Source organism: Halictus rubicundus, unplaced genomic scaffold (genome assembly GCF_050948215.1).
Source record: "Halictus rubicundus isolate RS-2024b unplaced genomic scaffold, iyHalRubi1_principal scaffold0049, whole genome shotgun sequence".
Lineage (NCBI taxonomy): Eukaryota > Metazoa > Arthropoda > Insecta > Hymenoptera > Halictidae > Halictus > Halictus rubicundus.
Genome location: NW_027488590.1, coordinates 1277475 through 1302245, shown reverse-complemented (window position 1 = coordinate 1302245; position 24771 = coordinate 1277475). Strand labels below are relative to the sequence as shown.

General features: G+C 38.6%; 2 protein-coding genes across 2 annotated transcripts; both read left to right on the top strand.

Moving 5' to 3' along the window:
- Positions 1-8158: 8158 nt before the first annotated feature.
- LOC143363487 (uncharacterized) lies at positions 8159-8995 on the top strand. Its single transcript, XM_076804063.1, has 2 exons — positions 8159-8401; positions 8558-8995. The coding sequence occupies exons 1-2, from the start codon at positions 8367-8369 to the stop codon at positions 8838-8840; spliced, it is 318 nt and encodes a 105-aa protein (XP_076660178.1). The 5' UTR covers positions 8159-8366; the 3' UTR covers positions 8841-8995.
- Positions 8996-16307: 7312 nt separating this feature from the next.
- LOC143363480 (uncharacterized) lies at positions 16308-20874 on the top strand. The gene is made up of 4 exons (XM_076804053.1): positions 16308-16495; positions 16852-16977; positions 17455-17578; positions 20757-20874. Exons 2-4 carry the CDS (start codon positions 16887-16889, stop codon positions 20872-20874), a joined length of 333 nt encoding a protein of 110 aa, XP_076660168.1. The 5' UTR covers positions 16308-16495; positions 16852-16886.
- The last annotated feature ends 3897 nt before the right edge of the window (positions 20875-24771 follow it).

Below are 24771 nucleotides of genomic sequence, written 5' to 3'. Positions count from 1 at the left end.
ACACTTTTTTCTTGTTCTTTCTACTACATCAGTCGTCTTCCCTGTGCAATTACAACTACAACAGTGTAATAACATAATTATAAAAAATTAAATTAGTTCAATATTAGCCAAAAGTAAGAATGTAGTTTAAATTTAATTAAATAAAATACGACGTTGATATCATTAATTTCATTTGACTATTTAATAGCTACTTATTCAATGTACTTCTGATATTGCTTTTCATTCGCAGCATATATATTCTAATAAATTTAATTATTTGGGATTGATAAAAGATTGAACAACAATATTTATAATAACTAGTTTTGAACATTTTTTAAGGGTAATTAAATTTAAAAAACAAAAAGAATGATTTAAAAATACAAAATATATTTCAGTATATACCATTAAACCCGATTCTTTTTAATTTTTTCAGTTTAAATTTTACTTTGGTATTGTTCCGTCACAAGACAAAACAAATATTTCAATATAACCAAACATCTGGGTGGCAGACTTCGGCCTACCTCCAGTTTATCATGTTTGTAATGCACTAGCATTTATGGTAGCGGCCCGGGACAAAATTTACAACACTTTACCGGGCGCAGGTTTATAACGCCTTTCCGGACCCATCGAGTGAGGGTACCGCGCGTCCACCTCGGCACAAGGTTACCCTCCCTTTGGCAATGGTAGGCGCCAACGAAGATCAATGACAATGATTGACCAATCACGAACAAATTAGAAGACAGAGATTCTTAGACCCCACCCACACCGAGATTAGCTGCAAGGAGTGAAGAGACGACAAGACCAGTCAACCAACTAGCCTCAAATAAACAAGTATTCCTCCGAGCAACCGTAGAGTCGTAGTCCACCAGAGCAGCAGCGGTCGTAGTATCCGCGTATTTCTTTTTATTTCTTCGGTTCTGTTAACGTCAGAGTCGATAGTGCAAACCGACACGGACAAGAGTGTCCCTTGCACTGCATTCCAGACAGAGTTGGGCACTATTTAGATAACAAATTATTTAAATAAGGATTCGAATCAAAGATATTTTATCTTTATTCGTTATTCGAAAGTTCGAATAAAAAAAGTATCTCTGTCGAATAAATAATTTTATTAGACGAGAATTTATCGGACGAATAGAGAGAATTTTTTTTATTCGAAGCGGATTTATTCGAACTTGGAATAAATTTTCATCTTTTATCTGTATCTTTTATTCAAAGGCTTCGGATAAATCTTCGAATAACTTTTGCCAGCTCGAATAAGCGGCGACGAGGTCCGACGAACGCCGATCTTCAAAGACCCAGCGACTGACAAACGGTATACAATGTAAGCAGATGGAGAATCGCGCACGAATGAAAGTTCAAACTTTTAGATTTTTCAATATACCTCCATAAAATTGCGGCGAGTGAATTGAGGGGCTTTTCCTGATGAAAATGAGTCCAAACTCGAGTGTAATCGAACAATTTTATTGATACGTAATGTTACGATAAAAATTAAAATCTTGTTGAAGATAATCCAAATGATGTCGTGTTTGGACTCATTTTCATCTGGATAAGCTCTACAACTTATTCGTATTAAAAATACTATTCGCATTAACACTATTCCTACCGAAACTTCGCGTATACCTATTTCTACCGCGACCGGTCAAATGACCGGTCTGTAGCACAACTTATATTTTTTAATATAGAATGAAGATAATAGCCAATTTGACAGTATAAAAATATAGTTTCTTTTATTTAGGAGTATATAATGTATATTTTATTCGTTTTCACCGCATAATATTTCGTTTACTATACCCTGTTGGGCCTGATGTTCCCCTAAACATATTATGAATAGGTGCTCTTCCAGGATTAGACCCTTCTTTTACTTCTTGCCAAACAGTTCCGTCTATAGCAGTTTCGATTACCTCTTCCTCATTCTCGCTATCGGAAGTAACTAAAAATCTCCTTCTCTTTCGTCCTCTACGTACGTTCGAAACATTCCCTTCGTCCTCATCGGTGTTCGAGTCGTTCTCAAATAGATCATAATTTTCCGTATTGTCATTTGCAATATCAAAAATTTCGAACGTCTTTACATTTTGGGAATGAATATTCAAGGGATAAAATAAAAACTAAAATATAAAAATGTAAATCAAGATGGATAAAAAAATGAACAAAAGATAAAATGTGAAACTTGCTACGAAGTATTGTTGGTTTGTTCACTTTTTTGAAAATGACACTTATAACGCGTAATACAATAGAAAATAAAAGTAGAATAATAATAGAATAAAAATACAAAATAGTAAAAGACTGCCGAATATGCTCCTTGTAACTTTCACGTTTTGATGCTCTCTGTCCAGCTCACGAGACTTTACTGATTTGAATTCGTGAGAAGACGTCTAGGCATCTCCTTCGGCTATGATTTTATTTATTTTACAGTCATAGTAGATAAGACGGTGTAAGAAAATCCGAGGTTCTGGACCGCTTCGGATACCAATCAAGCAAATAAAGACCGCGAGGCCGATAGGCGAGCGAGGACTGTAAGCACTTTTCGGCTAAAATCATGCCACAACTGCATTACCTTCCGTTTGTAACGACTTTATAGTTTCGGAATTGAGTCTTTGAAAGAATACTATTACAAAAAGATATAAATCGATCTACCGGTCAAATGACCGGTCGTGGTAGGTAAGACAGACTACAAATTTTTCTCAGAAAATAAACAATAAAAAAAGAAGTAAATATTGAAAAATGTATTATACGCATATTGTAGGAAAAGTCGTGAAGTTTAAAGGCGATTCAACTACGTTGTATATAGGAAATTCTAATCGAAATTTTAAAAACGGTCATTTGACCGGTCGCGGTAGGAGTTTGGACTCATTTTCTTCAGGAAAAGCCCCTAACAATTCACTCGTCACAATTTTATGAAGGTATATTGAAAAATCTAAAATTTGAACTTTCATTCGATGCGGGTTTCGATGGCGGACGAAAAGATTCTCAGCCGGAGACGTTTTACGGCCTTTTTTTTTTTTTTTATCGTGAGGAAATGTTTTATACATACCCCGACTCCCTGGGGGAAGCCGGGGTTATGTGGGATTCTCTCCGGGGGGCGAAGCCCCCGGAGACTACCCACTAAAACCTCACGCCCACCTAAGCTACACGGGAGGTGCCTGGATCACGCGAGTACTCAACAGGACACCTCCCAGCTATCATCATACCCCGGGGGAGGGGTTAACCTCCCCCACTGCCTACGCTATAAGACCCCGGGCGGAGGGACCCGCCCGGTGTCCCCATCCCTGGAGCCTTCGGATTGGGCTTCCCGAGCCCCAGCTCGGTCCACCCACAGCTCCCGGAGTCTTCGTGCCCCGCTCGGGGCCGGTATCCCGAAGGAACCAGCCCCGGCCGAGGCAAGAAGACGCCGCCACCGGAAGGAAGGGCCGTCGGAGGCGTGATCCGGCACGCCCCGACCCTTCCTCACCCAATACCCCCCACGGATCCCCCTCCCCAATCGGGGAGGGACGGACCGACACCCCCCTACACCGGGGAACTAACCCGGGGGGACGTTTTACGGCCTGCACCAACCGAAACTGTTGAGAGTCAGAGTTATATATTGAAATGTAACGCAAATAAAATATTTTATACTGCAGTTTTAAGTTTCTACACTGTTTTCCTCAATATAAAAATGTTCAATATTACATAATACACCTACAAAACGATCAGGAGGCATCGAAACAATTGATTTTTTTTTTAACGACGATGCAATTTATAAAAAAATAAGAAAAATTGTTTCAGTATTATCTAACTACTGAATTTTTATAAAACTGGTATCTCGGAAACTTCAATTCGAAATGTGCACTTTCTTCAAATGATTGGACAATTCAATTATCCAATTTTCTTAAACATGTTTGTATAATCTGGAAAATCTTTAAAAATTACACATTAATAATCACGATGAGACACAAATAACATAATAAAATAAACGTGGTCAACTGAAAACTTCGATATAAAATCGGCAATTTTATGGTATAAGAGTAGACCAATCACCATATGCGGTTTCGTGTCTCACATGTAAACAACTGGTTTTCTTACGCCCTCTACGCTGACGAACGATAAATGTTGGAACTAGATCATAAAAAATTATCAAATGTGGTCAAATACAAATGATTGACGAGTTATGTACATATCTGATGTTATGATCAGAGTTATGACTATATGTTCAAATTATATTTTTTAATTTGATGTCATTATGTTATATATCTACAATTATCTTTATCAATACAATATTAATAAATATAGATACCATGTTTCCAAATTATAGAAATACAATTTTCATAAATCTTGAACGTAAATAACATTTCTCCATACGTATAATTATTCGCATTTCTACAATTTTTTAACACTATTAATACGCATTCATTTTGAATATCTTTTGTAACTGAACTTGAAAAAGAAATTAAATTGAAATTTACTATATATTTCCATGTATATTTCATTTAAACAACATAAATTTTAGCTTTAAAGAATCATGTAAAATATCAATTAATATTAATTGTGAAATTCGAAAGAGTTAAGAATTAATTAATCAATAATTATGTAGTTGATCGTTTTTTGCGAGATGTCAATCTATTTCACTATTCACTCAGAACGTAGTTGTATTATTTTTTTGCACGTTTCTAATGAGAAAATAAACGACGAACGCAACGTACTGTTATGCGAGACTACCGGACTTATCTATTCTCTATAGATAAGTCAGACAAATAGATGAGTCAGAACTCACGGGCTTTCTCATCTACTAGACTAAGGCAAAATTACTCACCGGTACAGAGATTTCATGTTGAAGTCCAACCCTGCGAAAACTCCGACCTCCACGTCATTCCCTATCTCTAAGGGCTAGTGTCATCCATCCCCACCAAACTTCCATAGTTGTACTCTTATATAAGGCCCTGCGAAAGGGCGCGGAGAGAGAGAGAGACAGACAGAGAAGAAGTTACAAGTAGCCCGTCAGTCGACTCGTTTGTTACAAAGTTATTCGTCGTGTACAAAATCGCTTGTATTCTTGCTTGGCGACCTATTCCCAAATAAACCTAAGTTGTGCTGGAAGAGTTTGGAGTTTATTCGAGGATACTCTTTGTTTGGAACTATAGCGAAAGGAAAGAGGTATAGGTTGCGATAGAGACAGGTAGAGAATAATAGTGGACTGTATGAAATAATAAATAATGTATTAAGAATAAAGCGGAAAGAATACAAGATAGCGGTGAAGTGCAGAGGTACACGAAAGCGGAGAATAGATAGTAGTCGGAGATGTAACGCGCAAATCGTGAAGCGCACGATTTGGGAGAGTGAAGTGTCGTGGAGCGCACGAATAAACGAAAGTAAAGCGAGACTGTGATCGAGCGATCGAGCGTGTCTAAAGACCTCGTTTCGCGGTTATCGCGGGTTATTTATACTATGCGTGGCCACCGGCGTCGGAAGGAATAAGGAGTGGGGTTTTTGAAAATGACAAAGGATTTGGCAGTGTCGAACGTTAGCTAGCGCACGAGGGCAATGCCCTAACGGCCGCTACTGCACAGGAAACAAGGACGGTGGGTGACGGATTTGATATTTTGGATTATGGGAACGGTGGCTCACGCGACAAGTAAACGTTTAGAAGTAAACACAAAGTTTACGTCTGAGTGCGTTCACCCGGTCTCGGCGCCGTGCTCGATCAGCTGGCTATTGTCAACGCCGAGACACGGTCGCACCGAGGCCGCTCGCCTGCGGATTAGGTCGCAAAAACTATGGCACAAGAAATGATGTTTGCGTTACCGAGATTCTCGGTAACGCCTGCAGTGATTTCGAACACTCTTCATCTACCCCTTCCTGCGGCATAACAGAGGACTAATTTTTGGTGGCAGCGGTGGGATAGGCCGCAATTCAGCAAGAAGACCGAGGTCAACAAGGCGACAAGACGAAATCTGGAAGGATATAAGACGATTATGAAAATTCTATTCGGGTAAGTGAATGCCTTTTCACACATATTGGAACCCGAAATCAGAAATTCACACCGAAAGTGATAGCAGCGAGTCGTTACATAGTTTTATTCATAAAACTCTCGAGAAAATGAGTCGACCCGCGAGCCCTGTTAGAAGCAGCCTTGAACAACAAATGGCTGAACTACTGAGAAAATGTCTTAAATTAATGACTCTCTGCGAAGAGCAACGGAAAGAAATCGACGAACTACGACATGGGGAAACTTCAGTACCACTAGAACCTGTAAACGTTAGAATCAGAGATGATGAAAGTGACAGCTCCTTTCGGTCAACGGACGAACAACGCGTTTTGCTCAGGAGAACGAAAGAATCAAGACAGGTTTATACAGTCAACAAACCCACGGGATCTGACCGAGGAATTACAAATCGAGGAAACATTACAATTGCTCTCCGAATGGGACAAAGCAGGTCAAGTCGAGTATTCCTCCTAGACACAGGAGCGAGAATAAATTTAATAAAAGCAGCAGCAGCAGTTGTTTTACCTACACGAGCGCGAATCAATCGTTTTTATGGAATTGATGATAGAGAAGTCGTCTCAACCAGAGAAGCTAAACTTACAGTAGGAAATCGTGAACATATTTTAGCAATAGTACCAGATAGTTTTCCTATAGAAGAAGACGGGTTACTCGGCATGCCGTTCCTTGAGGGGGAGGAAGCCAAGATAGATACCAAGCATAGGACGATAGAACTAACAGGTACTTTGCATAGGATCCTACATTTTAGTAAGGACTCGATTGAGGGTCGAGAAAAACGTTTAAAATTATTAGACGAAAATACACGGGTAGCCCATTTGACAGATCCGAAAGCTATTGAATTAGTCAGGAAGGTATCGCGAGAGTTTGAGGACATCCTTGCTTTGCCAGGCGACGCACTGCCTATGACAAAACTGACCGAGCATAGCATACCTGTCACAGATGAAGCCCCTATATATGTCAAGCAGTTCCAAGGATTGGCAGGATATTACCGGAGATTTATCCCAAATTTCTCGCAGTTAGCTAAACCAATGAATACGCTTCTGAGAAAGGACAGGAACTTCGAGTGGAAGCAACAACAAGAGGAATCTTTTCAACATCTGAAGACAGAACTTTGCGGAGATCGTGTACTCATGTACCCAGATTTTAAAAGACAATTCATTTTATCTACTGATGCATCCGGTGAAGCTTTAGGAGCGGTACTGGCACAAAAAGATGAGAGCGGAAAAGAAAAACCAATCAGCTTTGCAAGTCGGACCCTAAACGAAGCTGAGCAAAAATATTCAACCACGGATCGCGAAATGCTTGCCATGGTTTGGAGTGTAAAGCACTTCCGCCCCTACTCATATGGTCGAAAGTTCGTTATAATTACTGATCATCAGCCACTGAAATGGCTAAATAACATGAAAAACCCAACTGCCATGCAGACGCGATGGAGGATCATTTTAGAAGAGTATGATTACGAGATTCAATACAAAAAGGGATGTTTGAATTCTAACGCTGATGCACTTAGTAGAAATCCGGTAATTAATCAAACTTATCGTCTCCTACACGAACGTTTTAACCGCGATATTAACGAAAAATGGCGTATGTTATACAGTATAGGCATAACTTTACCTAATAGAAGTAAACATGTAAAACGTGGTTGGTTGAATCCCATTGGAGATTTAGCCAATGTATTATTCGGAACCCTTAGTCAAAAGGACGCCGAATATTACGATTCGGAACTTGATAAACTTTATACAGATAGTAAAAGTTTAGCCGTACACCTAGATAAAGAAACAACCATTGTAAAAGGCATTGTTAAAGACTTTTCCAATTATCGTGATAGAATTCAATCATTCATAAATGTAACCACTGAAGCAATCTATCAGGTTACAGATAAGATAGAACAGCGACAAATTCAACTCAGTACAGCAACTTTATTATCTGAACTTGTAACTGAATACGGGGAATTAACACACAAACTCAGAAGTTTAATCAACAATGGAATCCAAGGAAAATTGGACCCCACATTGCTAAATTCAGTAGACTTAGTAACAATTCTAAAAAGCATTGAATCCAAATTTGGAGCTGAAAGGATGCTATTTCCTGCCACGAAAGAATCAGCCTTCCTATATCAACGAGTCATCGAAGTTAATACTTTTGTCTTACATGATACACAATTTTGCTTTGAAATGAAAATTCCAATTCTTGAACCAGAACAATATAACCTTTATCAACTAGTACCAATCCCCCTTATTCGGGACAAACTAATGTATGTAGTTAGCATAACTGTTCGATATATACTACTAGACAGCACAACTAAATACTACAGCCCTGTCGAGTCTATGGATATTCACAAATGTAAAATCTTCGAGAAAATCCGAATTTGTGAAAGAACGACTCCAGTTCTCACTTCATCATTTCAAGACCAATGTATAGCGCAAGCAATTCATATATTCCCAGAAAGTAGGAAATATCAAATATCCATCATCAAAATTCTAAATCCCATCTGGATACAACTTTACTCTAAACGTGTAAAGAAGAAGAAGATATTTTAATTCATCACATATCTTTAGGTATAACCGAAACCATCTGGACCACACTTAAAATTATCACCGTTAGTTTAATCCTACTAGCTCTATTATATGTATTATGCAAATTAAAAGTCTGGAAACTCATAAGTTTATGCTTCAAACCTTGCAATCAGTATGTAAACTGTTTCAATACAGGAGGTACCCACGTTTATAACGAAAATGTAACGACACCGTCACCTCAGTATTCTGTCAGGTTCACATCAAAACCTCAAAATGACCAAGCATTCACTGTCGATGAAGTTAGCGACGAACCCGTACCAATTTATGTAAAACCGTCAAAGCGTAAAACCGTACTCAAACCAATCTTGTAAAAAGAACATACCTTACCAAGGTATATTCTTTTAAAATAAGGAAGGGGATGTTATGCGAGACTACCGGACTTATCTATTCTCTATAGATAAGTCAGACAAATAGATGAGTCAGAACTCACGGGCTTTCTCATCTACTAGACTAAGGCAAAATTACTCACCGGTACAGAGATTTCATGTTAAAGTCCAACCCTGCGAAAACTCCGACCTCCACGTCATTCCCTATCTCTAAGGGCTAGTGTCATCCATCCCCACCAAACTTCCATAGTTGTACTCTTATATAAGGCCCTGCGAAAGGGCGCGGAGAGAGAGAGAGAGAGAGAGACAGACAGAGAAGAAGTTACAAGTAGCCCGTCAGTCGACTCGTTTGTTACAAAGTTATTCGTCGTGTACAAAATCGCTTGTATTCTTGCTTGGCGACCTATTCCCAAATAAACCTAAGTTGTGCTGGAAGAGTTTGGAGTTTATTCGAGGATACTCTTCATCTACCCCTTCCTGCGGCATAACAGTACGACACGTACAAACACTACCGCATTCATCGAGCTCGATCACACTTGTTCAGTCGTGATGCCAGAATCGCGTTGTTATGCGAGACTACCAGACTTATCTATTCTCTATAGATAAGTCAGACAAATAGATGAGTCAGAACTCACGGGCTTTCTCATCTACTAGACTAAGGCAAATTACTCACTGGTACTGAGATTTCAGATTAAAGTCCAACCCTGCGAAAATTCCGACCTCCACGTCATTCCCTATCTCTAAGTGCTAGTGTCATCCATCCCCACCAAACTTCCATAGTTGTACCCTTATATAAGGCCCTGCGAAAGGGCGCAGAAAGACACACACACAGAGAAGAAGTTACACGTAACCCGTCAGTCGACTCGTTTGTTACAAAGTTATTCGTCGTGTACAAAATCGCTTTGTATTCTTGCTTGGCGACCTATTCCCAAATAAACCTAAGTTGTGCTAGAAGAGTTTGGAGTTTATTCGAGGATACTCTTCATCTACCCCTTCCTGCGGCATAACAGCGTGACGCCGCACAGTGGTGCCAAATGGCCAAAAAGCGGCAAAAAATCTGTAAAATGAAACTATCCAACGAATTTGTTTGAAAATCTGTGGAAAGATTACCACAGTTACAACGCTTATTTGGCAAAAACTTTTTGCACAAAGTTGTTAATATTAAGTAATATGGGCTAATCGAAAATCTCTGTTTTCTGCCCATTTTTTATTTATGGAAGCATAAAACAAATCCTTTAATAGATTTTGGTCTGGAACTAATCGTTTTGGCAAGGTGTAATATTGATCTAACTTTGTGCAAAAATTCATGAGACCCTTTCGTCACAATTTAAGTTTAAATATCAACTTTCAGAATTTCCAAGAGTGAATCGTGCGGAAGCTACGATTATTTGATTTTCCAGGTGAAATTTTTTAGGAATATTTCTAATTAATAAAGAAAAATGTGAAGTGCATATGATTTATTAATTTTTCATGTATACAAAAATATTTAATAACAATTTTTTTTATCTTACATAAATTATTTTTATAGCGTTCATTGGAGCACTACCAAAAAATACCTGTTGCATTTTTGCGACAGTGGTCCAGTGAACGAAAACTTTGTTTATTTAACATAAAAAATTGTTATTAAATATTTTTTTATATGTATGAATGTCATTTTTTTTTATTATCTGATATGTATCCCTTAAAAATTCCACCTGAAACATCAAATAATCGTGACATACACGCGATTCATTCTTGGAAATTCCGAAAGTTGATATTTGAACTTAAATTGCGACGAAAGCATCTCGAAGTATCTCATGATTTTTTGCACAAAGCTAGATCAATATTATAACTTGCCAAAACGATTAGTTCCAAATCGAAGCTATTCAAAGGATTTTTTGTATTCCTCCATAAATAAAAAATGAGCGTAACGCAAAGGGAATTCAGGTTAGTCCATATTACTTAGTGTTAAACAACGTTTTTTGGAAAAATTTTTTTTACCAGTTAATAGTTGAAGCCATTTGCAATAACCCATATGATTTGTAGACCCCTAAGTATTCAATTATAGGCGGAGTAATTACATAACTATCGCACTGAAAACTGATGAATTCTCAGGAGCGAGGAAATGGTTATTTACCATGCGTATATCTCCGTAAAAAAAATTTTTTCAAAAATCTGACTGGCACATCATGCACGTACTATTAGGCTATACAAAAATAATTTTTTTTTATAAAAATCGAAAATTTATAAAAAGGATTTTTTGCCGCCTTGGCACCACTGTTCGCCGTCCCACGTGAAGGGTTGGCTCTCGTACCGTCGTCTCCTTAAGGCTCGTACAGACCTGAACATTTCGACGAACATTGCGCCGAACAGCGAACGAAACGCAAGATCGCGCCGTTCGGTTCGCCGAAATGAATGTCGATTTTGCGTTTCGTTCGCTGTTCGGCGCGCCGTTCGGCGCAATGTTCGTCGAAATCTTCAGGTCTGTACGAGCCTTTACGTTGCTTCTACTATGCACGCGCTACACACAAGCGTATCTCTATTCTGTCCGTGTGAGCTGCCTGCTCGACTGTTCGACGCGTTCCACCGAATTCACGTTACCAAAGTTTCGAGCGCCTGAGCCGCAATCGATTAGCACAATCGATTCGTGGTTCGGCGAGGCGCACATTTTGCTACAACATTTAAACTAAAAAAGATATCAATGCGAAATTTGGACTAGAAATCTTTTTTAAAGATCGGGTTTAATGGCGTATACTGAAATATGTTATATATTTTTTAAATAATTTTTTTTGTTGATTTTTAAGACAAAGACAGATAAGATGGTCAAAAGTGTCTCCAAACCAAATTAATTTTTAGTCGTACCATTCTCAACAAAAAATTACGAAAGAATTCTTGAATATTCTACCTAATATCATACACGACTGAGACTTTTTCAGAATTTTTGGCTGCAAAATAGATTTTTAAATAAATCCGAAAGCATAAAATTGCCGATTTTATATCGAAGTTTTCAGTTGACCACGTTTATGTTATTATGTTATTTGTGTCTCATCGTGATTATTAATGTGTAATTTTTAAAGATTTTCCAGATTATACAAACATGTTTAAGAAAATTGGATAATTGAATTGTCCAATCATTTGAAGAAAGTGCACATTTCGAATTGAAGTTTCCGAGATACCAGTTTTATAAAAATTCAGTAGTTAGATAATACTGAAACAATTTTTCTTATTTTTTTATAAATTGCATCGTCGTTAAAAAAAAAATCAATTGTTTCGATGCCTCCTGATCGTTTTGTAGGTGTATTATGTAATATTGAACATTTTTATATTGAGGAAAACAGTGTAGAAACTTAAAACTGCAGTATAAAATATTTTATTTGCGTTACATTTCAATATATAACTCTGACTCTCAACAGTTTCGGTTGGTGCAGGCCGTAAAACGTCTCCGGCTGAGAATCTTTTCGTCCGCCATCGAAACCCGCATCGAATGAAAGTTCAAATTTTAGATTTTTCAATATACCTTCATAAAATTGTGACGAGTGAATTGTTAGGGGCTTTTCCTGAAGAAAATGAGTCCAAACTCCTACCGCGACCGGTCAAATGACCGTTTTTAAAATTTCGATTAGAATTTCCTATATACAACGTAGTTGAATCGCCTTTAAACTTCACGACTTTTCCTACAATATGCGTATAATACATTTTTCAATATTTACTTCTTTTTTTATTGTTTATTTTCTGAGAAAAATTTGTAGTCTGTCTTACCTACCACGACCGGTCATTTGACCGGTAGATCGATTTATATCTTTTTGTAATAGTATTCTTTCAAAGACTCAATTCCGAAACTATAAAGTCGTTACAAACGGAAGGTAATGCAGTTGTGGCATGATTTTAGCCGAAAAGTGCTTACAGTCCTCGCTCGCCTATCGGCCTCGCGGTCTTTATTTGCTTGATTGGTATCCGAAGCGGTCCAGAACCTCGGATTTTCTTACACCGTCTTATCTACTATGACTGTAAAATAAATAAAATCATAGCCGAAGGAGATGCCTAGACGTCTTCTCACGAATTCAAATCAGTAAAGTCTCGTGAGCTGGACAGAGAGCATCAAAACGTGAAAGTTACAAGGAGCATATTCGGCAGTCTTTTACTATTTTGTATTTTTATTCTATTATTATTCTACTTTTATTTTCTATTGTATTACGCGTTATAAGTGTCACTTTCAAAAAAGTGAACAAACCAACAATACTTCGTAGCAAGTTTCACATTTTATCTTTTGTTCATTTTTTTATCCATCTTGATTTACATTTTTATATTTTAGTTTTTATTTTATCCCTTGAATATTCATTCCCAAAATGTAAAGACGTTCGAAATTTTTGATATTGCAAATGACAATACGGAAAATTATGATCTATTTGAGAACGACTCGAACACCGATGAGGACGAAGGGAATGTTTCGAACGTACGTAGAGGACGAAAGAGAAGGAGATTTTTAGTTACTTCCGATAGCGAGAATGAGGAAGAGGTAATCGAAACTGCTATAGACGGAACTGTTTGGCAAGAAGTAAAAGAAGGGTCTAATCCTGGAAGAGCACCTATTCATAATATGTTTAGGGGAACATCAGGCCCAACAGGGTATAGTAAACGAAATATTATGCGGTGAAAACGAATAAAATATACATTATATACTCCTAAATAAAAGAAACTATATTTTTATACTGTCAAATTGGCTATTATCTTCATTCTATATTAAAAAATATAAGTTGTGCTACAGACCGGTCATTTGACCGGTCGCGGTAGAAATAGGTATACGCGAAGTTTCGGTAGGAATAGTGTTAATGCGAATAGTATTTTTAATACGAATAAGTTGTAGAGCTTATCCAGATGAAAATGAGTCCAAACACGACATCATTTGGATTATCTTCAACAAGATTTTAATTTTTATCGTAACATTACGTATCAATAAAATTGTTCGATTACACTCGAGTTTGGACTCATTTTCATCAGGAAAAGCCCCTCAATTCACTCGCCGCAATTTTATGGAGGTATATTGAAAAATCTAAAAGTTTGAACTTTCATTCGTGCGCGATTCTCCATCTGCTTACATTGTATACCGTTTGTCAGTCGCTGGGTCTTTGAAGATCGGCGTTCGTCGGACCTCGTCGCCGCTTATTCGAGCTGGCAAAAGTTATTCGAAGATTTATCCGAAGCCTTTGAATAAAAGATACAGATAAAAGATGAAAATTTATTCCAAGTTCGAATAAATCCGCTTCGAATAAAAAAAATTCTCTCTATTCGTCCGATAAATTCTCGTCTAATAAAATTATTTATTCGACAGAGATACTTTTTTTATTCGAACTTTCGAATAACGAATAAAGATAAAATATCTTTGATTCGAATCCTTATTTAAATAATTTGTTATCTAAATAGTGCCCAACTCTGTCTGGAATGCAGTGCAAGGGACACTCTTGTCCGTGTCGGTTTGCACTATCGACTCTGACGTTAACAGAACCGAAGAAATAAAAAGAAATACGCGGATACTACGACCGCTGCTGCTCTGGTGGACTACGACTCTACGGTTGCTCGGAGGAATACTTGTTTATTTGAGGCTAGTTGGTTGACTGGTCTTGTCGTCTCTTCACTCCTTGCAGCTAATCTCGGTGTGGGTGGGGTCTAAGAATCTCTGTCTTCTAATTTGTTCGTGATTGGTCAATCATTGTCATTGATCTTCGTTGGCGCCTACCATTGCCAAAGGGAGGGTAACCTTGTGCCGAGGTGGACGCGCGGTACCCTCACTCGATGGGTCCGGAAAGGCGTTATAAACCTGCGCCCGGTAAAGTGTTGTAAATTTTGTCCCGGGCCGCTACCATAAATGCTAGTGCATTACAAACATGATAAACTGGAGGTAGGCCGAAGTCTGCCACCCAGATGTTTGGTTATATTGAAATATTTGTTTTGTCTTGTGACGGAACAATACCAAAGTAAAATTTAAACTGAAAAAATTAAAAAGAATCGGGTTTAATGGTATATACTGAAATATATTTTGTATTTTTAAATCATTCTTTTTGTTTTTTAAATTTAATTACCCTTAAAAAATGTTCAAAACTAGTTATTATAAATATTGTTGTTCAATCTTTTATCAATCCCAAATAATTAAATTTATTAGAATATATATGCTGCGAATGAAAAGCAATATCAGAAGTACATTGAATAAGTAGCTATTAAATAGTCAAATGAAATTAATGATATCAACGTCGTATTTTATTTAATTAAATTTAAACTACATTCTTACTTTTGGCTAATATTGAACTAATTTAATTTTTTATAATTATGTTATTACACTGTTGTAGTTGTAATTGCACAGGGAAGACGACTGATGTAGTAGAAAGAACAAGAAAAAAGTGTTTAACGAAAAAAAAATCGTTCCATGCGGGATTCGATCCGGGACCAAAATATTCTCAGCCGGAGACGTTACGTTATTATTATTATTACATTACGTCTCCTTCGATGCACTCGCGTGTCAGCCGTAATGGAATTAAGAGGAAACAACATTCTTTTGTTTCATTCATCATATGAATCCTCGACATGAGATTTAAAATTATATCAGCAACAGCGCCATTGTAGAATATCGGTTCCACAATATTAGTTCTGGATGATACGGTAGGATGTGACACGGAATAGTACGGGGGCTCTAGAGCCCCCCGAGCGTGAGACAGAATAATACATTGGGTGATTGGTCTACTCCTATACCTCGTCTGTGGTATGGTATTACCTACAGATGTGTAGCTGACTGATGAATACGAGATGGAAACACCGGCGTGTTGGATAACGAATAAGAAAGGAACTGAAAAGGGAATCTTTCAATTTTATTAAATGTTGGATATTTATAGGGAGGAGGGTCCTAAGTGGACATGTTTTTTTTTACCCGGAGTATGGAACGATCAGGTGTCAGACGTTATAACAGAATAAAAATTGTAATTGTTACATTACATTTATTTCAGTATCACTGTCAAAAAGTCTACGTGCATTTGCATAAGAGTATGATCCTAATAATGATAATGTATGATTAGATTAGGTCCGGATACGATGTTTTGCGAATGTTATAACTTAAAAATACTTTACCACTATTATTCATGCACACACCTCGGTCTCTCTTTTTTTATTATGAAATAAATGTTTACAACAGAGTCAATAAATTCATGTGTGAAGCTAAATTAAACCAAAAATGAAATGATTCAAAATTTCAAAGGTCTAAAAAGAACTACGATTCATAAGTGTCTATATATAGACTAGAGTTTTATTTGATCCTTGCTTTGTCATTGGGCGATACAACCACATACATTGCAACGCGCGCGCCAGTCTTTGACTGCTCTGTCCTCGTTACAGCATTCGAACGCGCCTCCGGAAATTATTCGAAGTCAAATAAACCGCCGAAAAAGACAGATGAAAATGGACATGTGGCAGCCTGGGCATCGCGCAGCGGCAAGCACGCCGACGAACCGCCAACATACATTGTATACGCGGCGGCGCGGCGACGGTCCACGGGAAGCTGCAGAGAAAGAAGCGAAGATCGGTTCCGAAGGCGGTCGAAGGAATGCCATCGAACATTCGCTCGCAAGCGTCGGCCAGTATTCACTTCAGAGCAGCCATTCGTGTCAGTGCCGTGTGTTGTAAGTACGTATTATGGCGATTAGGTTTGGAGTATACATTTTGATAAGTTTTCCCGAAAACAGGCCATTTGTCCGCACAGTACGGCGGTCTCTTTATTTTCCGAGATATTTGCAAAAACTGTCTATTTTGATGTAAACTTCTGCCTATTTTGAATGACCGAATTTGTTCTTTAGGGCGCGGGAGGGTTCTTTGGTTAAAATGTACAAGGAGATTTTTATTATCCACCCTATGAAATTATCGAGTCGATGTTCTCCCATTTTGCAATCAAATTCACAGAAGTTATTTATTCATGATCACTATAAGTTGTTTCTATATATGTATTCATTGAGTGATACATGTTATTATTTATTTCCAGTGTTTTCAAATGGGTGAGGTTGGCCAACGGATGCAATGCTGGTTCGGTCTTTACCTCACGCACTGGTTCCTCGGTCACCCCAGGGTCTCATGTTTCCTTTTCAACGGTTAAGAAGTAATTTTGCAGGTATTTCCTCATTATTTCTTTATCAATGTTTTAATTTGAATAGATTTTGTTTTCTTGAATTTGGAATTTATAGGATACGGGTCTTAGGGATTGCTATTCCCTTATAACTTCTGCGAAATATATTCTTTAGGTTCCATGAGTTTTAGCGCCTTATATATATATACATTAATATATGAAGGGAGGTATGAAATTATCGAGTCGAAGTGGTCAATGTTTTTTCACTTTGCAATCATATTCACAGAAGTTATTTATACATGATCACTATAAGTTGTTTCTATATATCTATTCATTGAGTTTATAAACGTTGAATGAAGTGCACAAGTGGATGTATTTCAGGTAGAGACAATTTCTAATCGCACCGCAAACGATCCCTTCATTTATTCTCAGGTTGTCCCTATAATTTATTTTCCTTACCGCGTGTAGTAGCTTAAAAACTTTACCTTCTGCCGTTGAATACATGTTATTATTTATTTTCAGTGTTTTCAAGTGTGAGGCCGGCCATTGGATGCAATGTGGGTTCGCTGTTCACCTCACTGACTGGTTCCTCGGTCACCCCAGGGCCTCGTGTTTTGTTTTCAACAGTTAAGAAGAAATTTCACAGGTATTTTCTCATTATTTCTTTATTAATGTTTTAATTTGAATAGATCTTGTTACCTTGAATTTGGAATTTATAGGATATGGGTCTTAGGGATTGCTATTCCCTTGTAACTTCTGCGAAATATATTCTTTACGTTCCTTGAGTTTTCTCGCTTTATATACATACACTAACCAGCAAAACTGAGTCTACACTATTTGAGCCAACATAACTTTTTAAAAATCTGATCAAATGACTTGAATTTTATTGAGAAGTTGGAAGGTTTAGTTTGTTAGACGAGGTGTAAAAAATTTTTGAAAAAAGTTTGAATTGGTCGGAATCGCAAAAGAAATAGTAACAGTTGGTTTTTTTAGCTTTTTTATCTGAGCCTGTATTGAAAATTTAAAAAATGTGTTTGATTCGCTTGAGTAAATTACATCCATGCTGAAAATTTCACCGATATTGGTTAATTCGTTTACGAGTTATAAACGCTTAAAAGTGGAAAAATTGCCGTTTTTCATGATTTTCGACTTAAAACCACACTTTTAATCGTTTATAACTCGTAATCGAATTAACCAATATCTGTGAAATTTTAAGCGTAGATATAATTTATTCGAGCAAATCAAATACATTCCTTAAATTTTCAATACAGGCTCTGATAAAAAAGCTGAAAAAACCAACTTTTACTATTTCTTTTGCGATTCCGACCAATTAAAATTTTTTTCAAAAATTTTGTACACCTCGTCTAATATATATATCAATTATTGATTCCCCTCGGGGTTACAATTTTAATTACATCTCCCTCTTACCCCAATCTTAACCTTAAACTTATCCTAACTTACCCTAACTTAATTAAACGTGTCCTAAAAACACGCCATAGAGAGAGAGAACGATCTTTCACTAATATCCGCCGCGTTATTATTTTTCCCTGTCCCACACATACATGCTTCTCTGCTCTCTCCCCTCCCTGCACCTCACCCATCCTTCCCATGCCTCCTGGACCTCCTCTTTCGGCTGCTCTCTCTTTCACTCCATTCCTATGCATTCTCTCCATTTACTTCATCTCCCATATCTCTCCATTCCTGCTCTTCCTCCATTCATCCACCTTCCTCATCCATTCCTCTCCTCCTTCATCCCCTAATACTTCCCCACCATCCCCTGCCAACCACTCCCCTCAACCCTCCCTTACACATTTCCCACACATGTTCCCACGTTTCCTCCTCTCACCCACAGACCTTACATACTTTCTTCTCCTCCTCCAACCAATACTTTCCACCTCTCATCTCGTTTCCCAACCTGTACCTGGCCACCCTTTGCCACCTGCTCTCTCCCCAGCCTTTCTTCAGATACCCCGGTATCCGCTCTCCCTTCACCCTCCCGTACCACATGTTGTACCTTGCGCTTCCTATCTTTTCCCATCTCTCCCCTGTTGCTTCTTCTTTTCCCCTTTCACTATCTCCTCACTCACTGCCTCTATCCTCTCCTCCATCATCTCCTCCGCCTCCTCCGCTGTCCAGCCCCTCTCTTCCCAAAAACGCCGTCACTCCTTCACCCACCCTACTACCTCCCCTCCACTTCTGCCCCTTCCTCTTCCCTGCTCCCAGCACAACCTAGCTAGCTCCCCCCCTTTTTCCACCCTCAACTTCTTCTGGTACCCCCATGCCCTCAACCCCGCCCTCCCTCTCAACAACTCCCTCTGCAGCTGTTACCGCACCATATACCGCGGTGCGTACCTCTCTACTCCTAGGACCCACCTCAGAAACCTCTCCTGCAACCTTTCCACCTCTTCCCATTCCTTCCTACACCTCGTCTAATAAACTAATCCTTCTAACTTCTCAATAAAATTCAAGTCATTTGATCTAATTTTTAAAAAGTTATGTTGCTTCAAATAGTGTAGACTCAGTTTTGCTGGTTATTGTACATTAATATATACATTAATAACCAAATTACGAGAAGTGCCCGAAGACAGACCATTTGTCCGCACTGTACGGAGGTCTCTTTATTTTCTGAGATATTTGCAAAAAACTGTCAGAGTCTCCATTGCGAATTCTGCCTATTTTCAATGACCGAATTTGTTCTTTAGGATGGAGGAGAGTTCTTTCATTAAAATCTATGTTATGTCGTGCAGTTTCTCGCAATTGTAGGAGAGGTTCTGCGTGTTATTTTGTCGAATTAATGACCCGACACCTTCCTTTGCAATAACAACTTTGGTTTATTAGAACAATGACTATATACAGTTTACATTCGGACTGGTGATTATTCGGTTTCCTTTGAGAACAAGTTTGTATCTAATTTCTGCTCTGGGGTCAGCTCGCTCTTCACCTCGGTGGTGACTTTGGAGAAGAGTGGGAGATGGTCCCATTTTTGGGGGAAAGAAATCTCACTTGCTGATTGACTTGAGGGAGGAGTCATTTGTATGCAACCCCTGTTGGTGGTGGAGGAAGTCCCCATCCCAAGTCAAACGCGTAGAGAAAGTGCCTAGACCAGCACGTGACGATTGCCAGACCCCAGAGCAGCGTGACGAAAAAAAGGGCCCAAGTGGCCAGCACGTGCCTATGGTTTATTACCCCCTTGTCCCATGAGGGCGAGGATCATCGAGTTTGGGAACAATGCTTCCTTGGAAAAGCTAGATTTTCCAAGGACTTGGCAGAAGAGTCACTTTGTTCCAGTCATCTGGCAACTATGTTTATTAGGGGTCCCCAAACTGATGGCCCAAGGGGTCTGCCTTAGGGTCTCTAACCCTCACGCACTACGCGGATGCCTAACCCGTGACGATTAGGCCTTAACTGGTAACGTGTATATAAAAAATGCTTAGGCCTTCTCGAGACCCTTGTAAAAGTATCCCCAGGTCTAATGGTCTTTCCTCGGAAATGGCTGTGTGTCATAACAATCTACAAGGGAATTTTTATTATCCACCCTATGAAATTATTGAGTCGATGGGGTCAATGTTCTTGAACTTTGCAATCAAATTCACAGAAGAAATTTATTCATGATATACTATTGTATATGTATCCATTGAGTTCATCAACGTTGAATGAAGTCTTCACAAGTGCAAGTATTTCAGGTAGAGACAATTTCTAATTGCACCGCAAACGATCCCTTCATTTATTCTCAAGTTGTCCCTACAATTTATTTTCCTTACCGCGTGTAGTAGCTTGGAAACTTCACCTTCTGCCGTTGGATACATGTTATTATTTATTTCCAGTGTTTTCAAATGGGTGAGGTTGGCCAACGGATGCAATGCTGGTTCGCTCTTTACCTCACGCACTGGTTCCTCGGTCACCCCAGGGTCTCATGTTTCCTTTTCAACGGTTAAGAAGTAATTTTGCAGGTATTTCCTCATTATTTCTTTATCAATGTTTTAATTTGAATAGATTTTGTTTTCTTGAATTTGGAATTTATAGGATACGGGTCTTAGGGATTGCTATTCCCTTATAACTTCTGCGAAATATATTCTTTAGGTTCCATGAGTTTTAGCGCCTTATATATATATACATTAATATATGAAGGGAGGTATGAAATTATTGAGTCGAAGTGGTCAATGTTTTTTCACTTTGCAATCAAATTCACAGAAGTTATTTATTCATGATCACTATAAGTTGTTTCTATATATGTATTCATTGAGTGATACATGTTATTATTTATTTTCAGTGTTTTCAAATGGGTGAGGTTCGCCAACGGATGCAGTGCTGGTTCGCTCTTTACCTCACGCACTGGTTCCTCGGTCACCCCAGGGCCTCATGTTTCGTTTTCAACGGTTAAGAAGTAATTTTGCAGGTATTTCCTCATTATTTCTTTATCAATGTTTTAATTTGAATAGATTTTGTTTTCTTGAATTTGGAATTTATAGGATACGGGTCTTAGGGATTGCTATTCCCTTATAACTTCTGCGAAATATATTCTTTACGTTCCTTGAGTTTTAGCGCCTTATATATATATATACACACATTAATAACCAAATTACGAGAAGTGCCCAAAAACAGGCCATTAGTCCGCACAGTACTGCGGTATCTTGATTTTCCGAGATATTTGCAAAAAACTGCCTATTTTGATGAAAAATTCTGCCTATTTTGAATGACCGACTTTGTTCTTTAGGGCGGGGGAGGGTTCTTTCGTTAATACCTACAATGCACAACAAACTTTCTTTAATACACCCTGTGAAAGTATCGAGTCGAAGGGGTCAATGTTCTTCCACTTTGCAATCAAATTCACAGAAGTAATTTTTTCATGATCACTATAAGTTGTTTCTGTACTATATGTATCGATTGCCAAATGATTCCTTCAAATATCTCGATGCTTTAAATTTGACTGTGAGTTCCGACCTGACATGAGTATAGAAATGCCGCGAGTGGAAATACTGGAACATTTCGGCAAGAAAAAAACGTAGATAAAACGAAAATATACGAAATAGACATAATGAAGGATTTATTTTGTACATATTAAGAAGCAATATTTTATTCACTATATTGTCTTTTAATCTATTTCTTTTTTTTTTTACTAATTATTTCGCCAGTCTTTGAGAATACTCTTTCGGAAGGAACAGATGTTGCCATAACACAAAGATACTCCTTTGCAAGCTTTGATAGTGTTACGTCCCGAGTGGGATGAATTACGATTTTAAGAGGATAGGACGCAGTTTCAAACCTACCTGCATACACCGGCTATGGTTCGGGAAATTGAGGATCGTTTAAATAACTTTGTACCCTTATTTTGAAAACAACAATATTATTGATTTATTCAAAGTGTGGTTCTGAATCAGAGATTACAAATTTGATTTTACAAATATGGTTTATATAGCGCATATACTGGAGTGCTTATAAATAGTTTGATAATAATAATAATAATATTAATATTACCGTGATCACGGGTTCGAATTCGGTTACAATATACTCCGACTGCTGACACTGGTCTTTGAAACGGTTTGTCGCGAAACAACTGAATGAACTATTTTAACTTCAAAAGAGGTTACTGGACTATTGACTATGACTGAATAACTGATTGTTCACGATTGTCTGACCGACTGACTGTTTATAACTGAATTTGAGGAGTTGGTCCCCCTTTTTATGAGATGGACAGTCCTTTGTTTTTCAAAGATGCTGGCACAGGAGTCTCTACCTTGCATCTTTTTATCTTCTTGATGTCTCCTGACTAGTCAGCTGTATGCCGACAGGATCTTTTTACCATGAAGTCGGCGTCTTTTCTTATAATTTGGCATAATTGGACACCTTTCCTGTTTCTTCTCAGGGTGAAAACTGATCTTCATCTGCGTGTCTTGCAGGAAGATAAGTTGGATACGTTTCTCGTGCTACCTTACTGCGTAGAATTTTTAACATATATCTTAATCCTATTTTTACTTCTCCTCGCGCGACATCATCGGATGTCCATAATAATTCATAATAATTCTTCATCTGAGGGTTTATTCGTTGGCGGTCGAACCACCGGACGTGACACCTTTATAAATTTGAGGATTATAAGGACTGCTAATATTCCTGCACTGAAGGATCCAAATGTAATGGGATGAGAAGAAAAAAAATGTGTACATGGTGTGGGTGCGCTTGTCACCATCGGGTGACTACTTCTTGGGCGTAGCCAGTGTGGATCAGGTCATCACTCGTCCACGTTCATTTCGAAGTTCTCTTCGATGCATTCCGTGCACTCCCATGCCTGACGGACCCTTCCTAGTTGCCGACCGCAGTCTTGGCATTTGGAGTAGGTGTGGGCCGGGTTCAGCTGACACACGATGTGCCAGCCCCTTGCTCGTAGTACCAGTGCTCTCTTGGGGTTAGGCGGCCATAACATGTCCGGCATATCCTATTTTGGTGGTACACGTACGATGCTTCTTGCTGTGATGTACACACGCAGTATAAATTTAGAAGATTCCGGTACGTTTCAGGGTAATGGTGTGGTATTACCCCATCTATCGGCCCATAAAATTCCTCCAATACCTCCTCTTCGGGGCGGTAGTCCATACGTCTCCTCCGTACGTCTCGGTCCGGAAAATTCCCGGCGGGCAGTCCATATTTGGAGTAGGTTTGGGCTGGATCTAGCTGACACAAGATGTGCCAGCCTCCTTCTTCACAATACCATTGTTCCCTTCTGATCAGGCGGCCATAACACGCACGACATATCCTATTTCAGTGAGGTATATAGGACGTCTCTTGTCGTGGTGCGACGACACAGTACAGATTCAGGAGGTTCCGGTATGTTTCTGGATAGTGGGTCGGTACTATCCCATCTATAGGCCCGTAGAATTCTTCTAACACCTCTTCCTCTGGGCGATAATTCGGCCTTGGGACAGGCATTGTTGTCTTTCTGAATTGATCCTTTGTCCCGCTATTACCTTCATCGATTTTATATAGTTGGTCTCTGGGATATCAGGGTTTCTGATGTAATTTATCACTGGTTTACCCATACAAGTTGATGTGCTGAGGATTGATAGCAGCTTCTCTGGACTAATTTTCCGATATACATACTCATATATTGAAGGTTCTTTCCAAAACTTTCTAATATTTTGTTGATCAAAGGTCTTTGTCACTGCGCTTTATCCCACCGCTGTCACCAATTTTTGTTATGTCCCAGGTGGGGCGGATTATAATTTTTTGGGGATAAGTCGCAGTTTTGAACCTACCTGCATTCATCGGCTACGATTCGGGAAATTGAGGATTGATTAAATAAGTTGTATCCGTATTTTTAAAAAACAACAAAATTATCGATTTATTCAGAATTAGGTGCTGAATCAGATATTCGAAGTTTGACTTTACTTTACAAGCAGGGATTTTGTATAGCGCATAAGCTAGAGGGCTTTACAAGTGTTTCGCTTTATAATAATATTAATTTATCGAGTCGCTGATTCTTGGAGATCGCTCGCAAGTTTGCAGTCGCTGATTTCGGGAGGGCGCTCGCAGGTTGTAGTCGCTGGTTTTCCGCAGTGGCTCGCAGGTCGAAGTTGCTGAACTTTCACGAGCACTTCGCGGGACTTATACGTCGAAACTCGTAGATTTTAAAAAGAACTGTTAATAATTGCACGACGCGTCTAACGTATGGATCTTTTACTAACTGACTGAACTCATTTTGAGGAGTTGATCTTCTCAATGTCTCCTGATTAGTCAGCTGTGTGTTGCCAGGGTTCTTTTACTTATGAAGTCGACGTCTTTTCTTGTAATTCGGCATAATATTCTTCTTGTTTGTTTCCAAGGTGTAAACTGATCTTCGTCTGCGTG

Coding starts and splice junctions, on each gene's coding strand:
- LOC143363480 (XM_076804053.1), top strand. CDS start 16,887: ATGCTGGTTCGGTCTTTACCTCACGCACTGGTTCCTCGGTCACCCCAG. Junction 16,978..17,454: donor GTTAAGAAGTAATTTTGCAG/GTATTTCCTCAT, acceptor ATTTATTTTCAG/TGTTTTCAAGTGTGAGGCCG. Junction 17,579..20,756: donor GTTAAGAAGAAATTTCACAG/GTATTTTCTCAT, acceptor ATTTATTTCCAG/TGTTTTCAAATGGGTGAGGT.
- LOC143363487 (XM_076804063.1), top strand. CDS start 8,367: ATGTATAGCGCAAGCAATTCATATATTCCCAGAAA. Junction 8,402..8,557: donor AATTCATATATTCCCAGAAA/GTAGGAAATATC, acceptor TATCACCGTTAG/TTTAATCCTACTAGCTCTAT.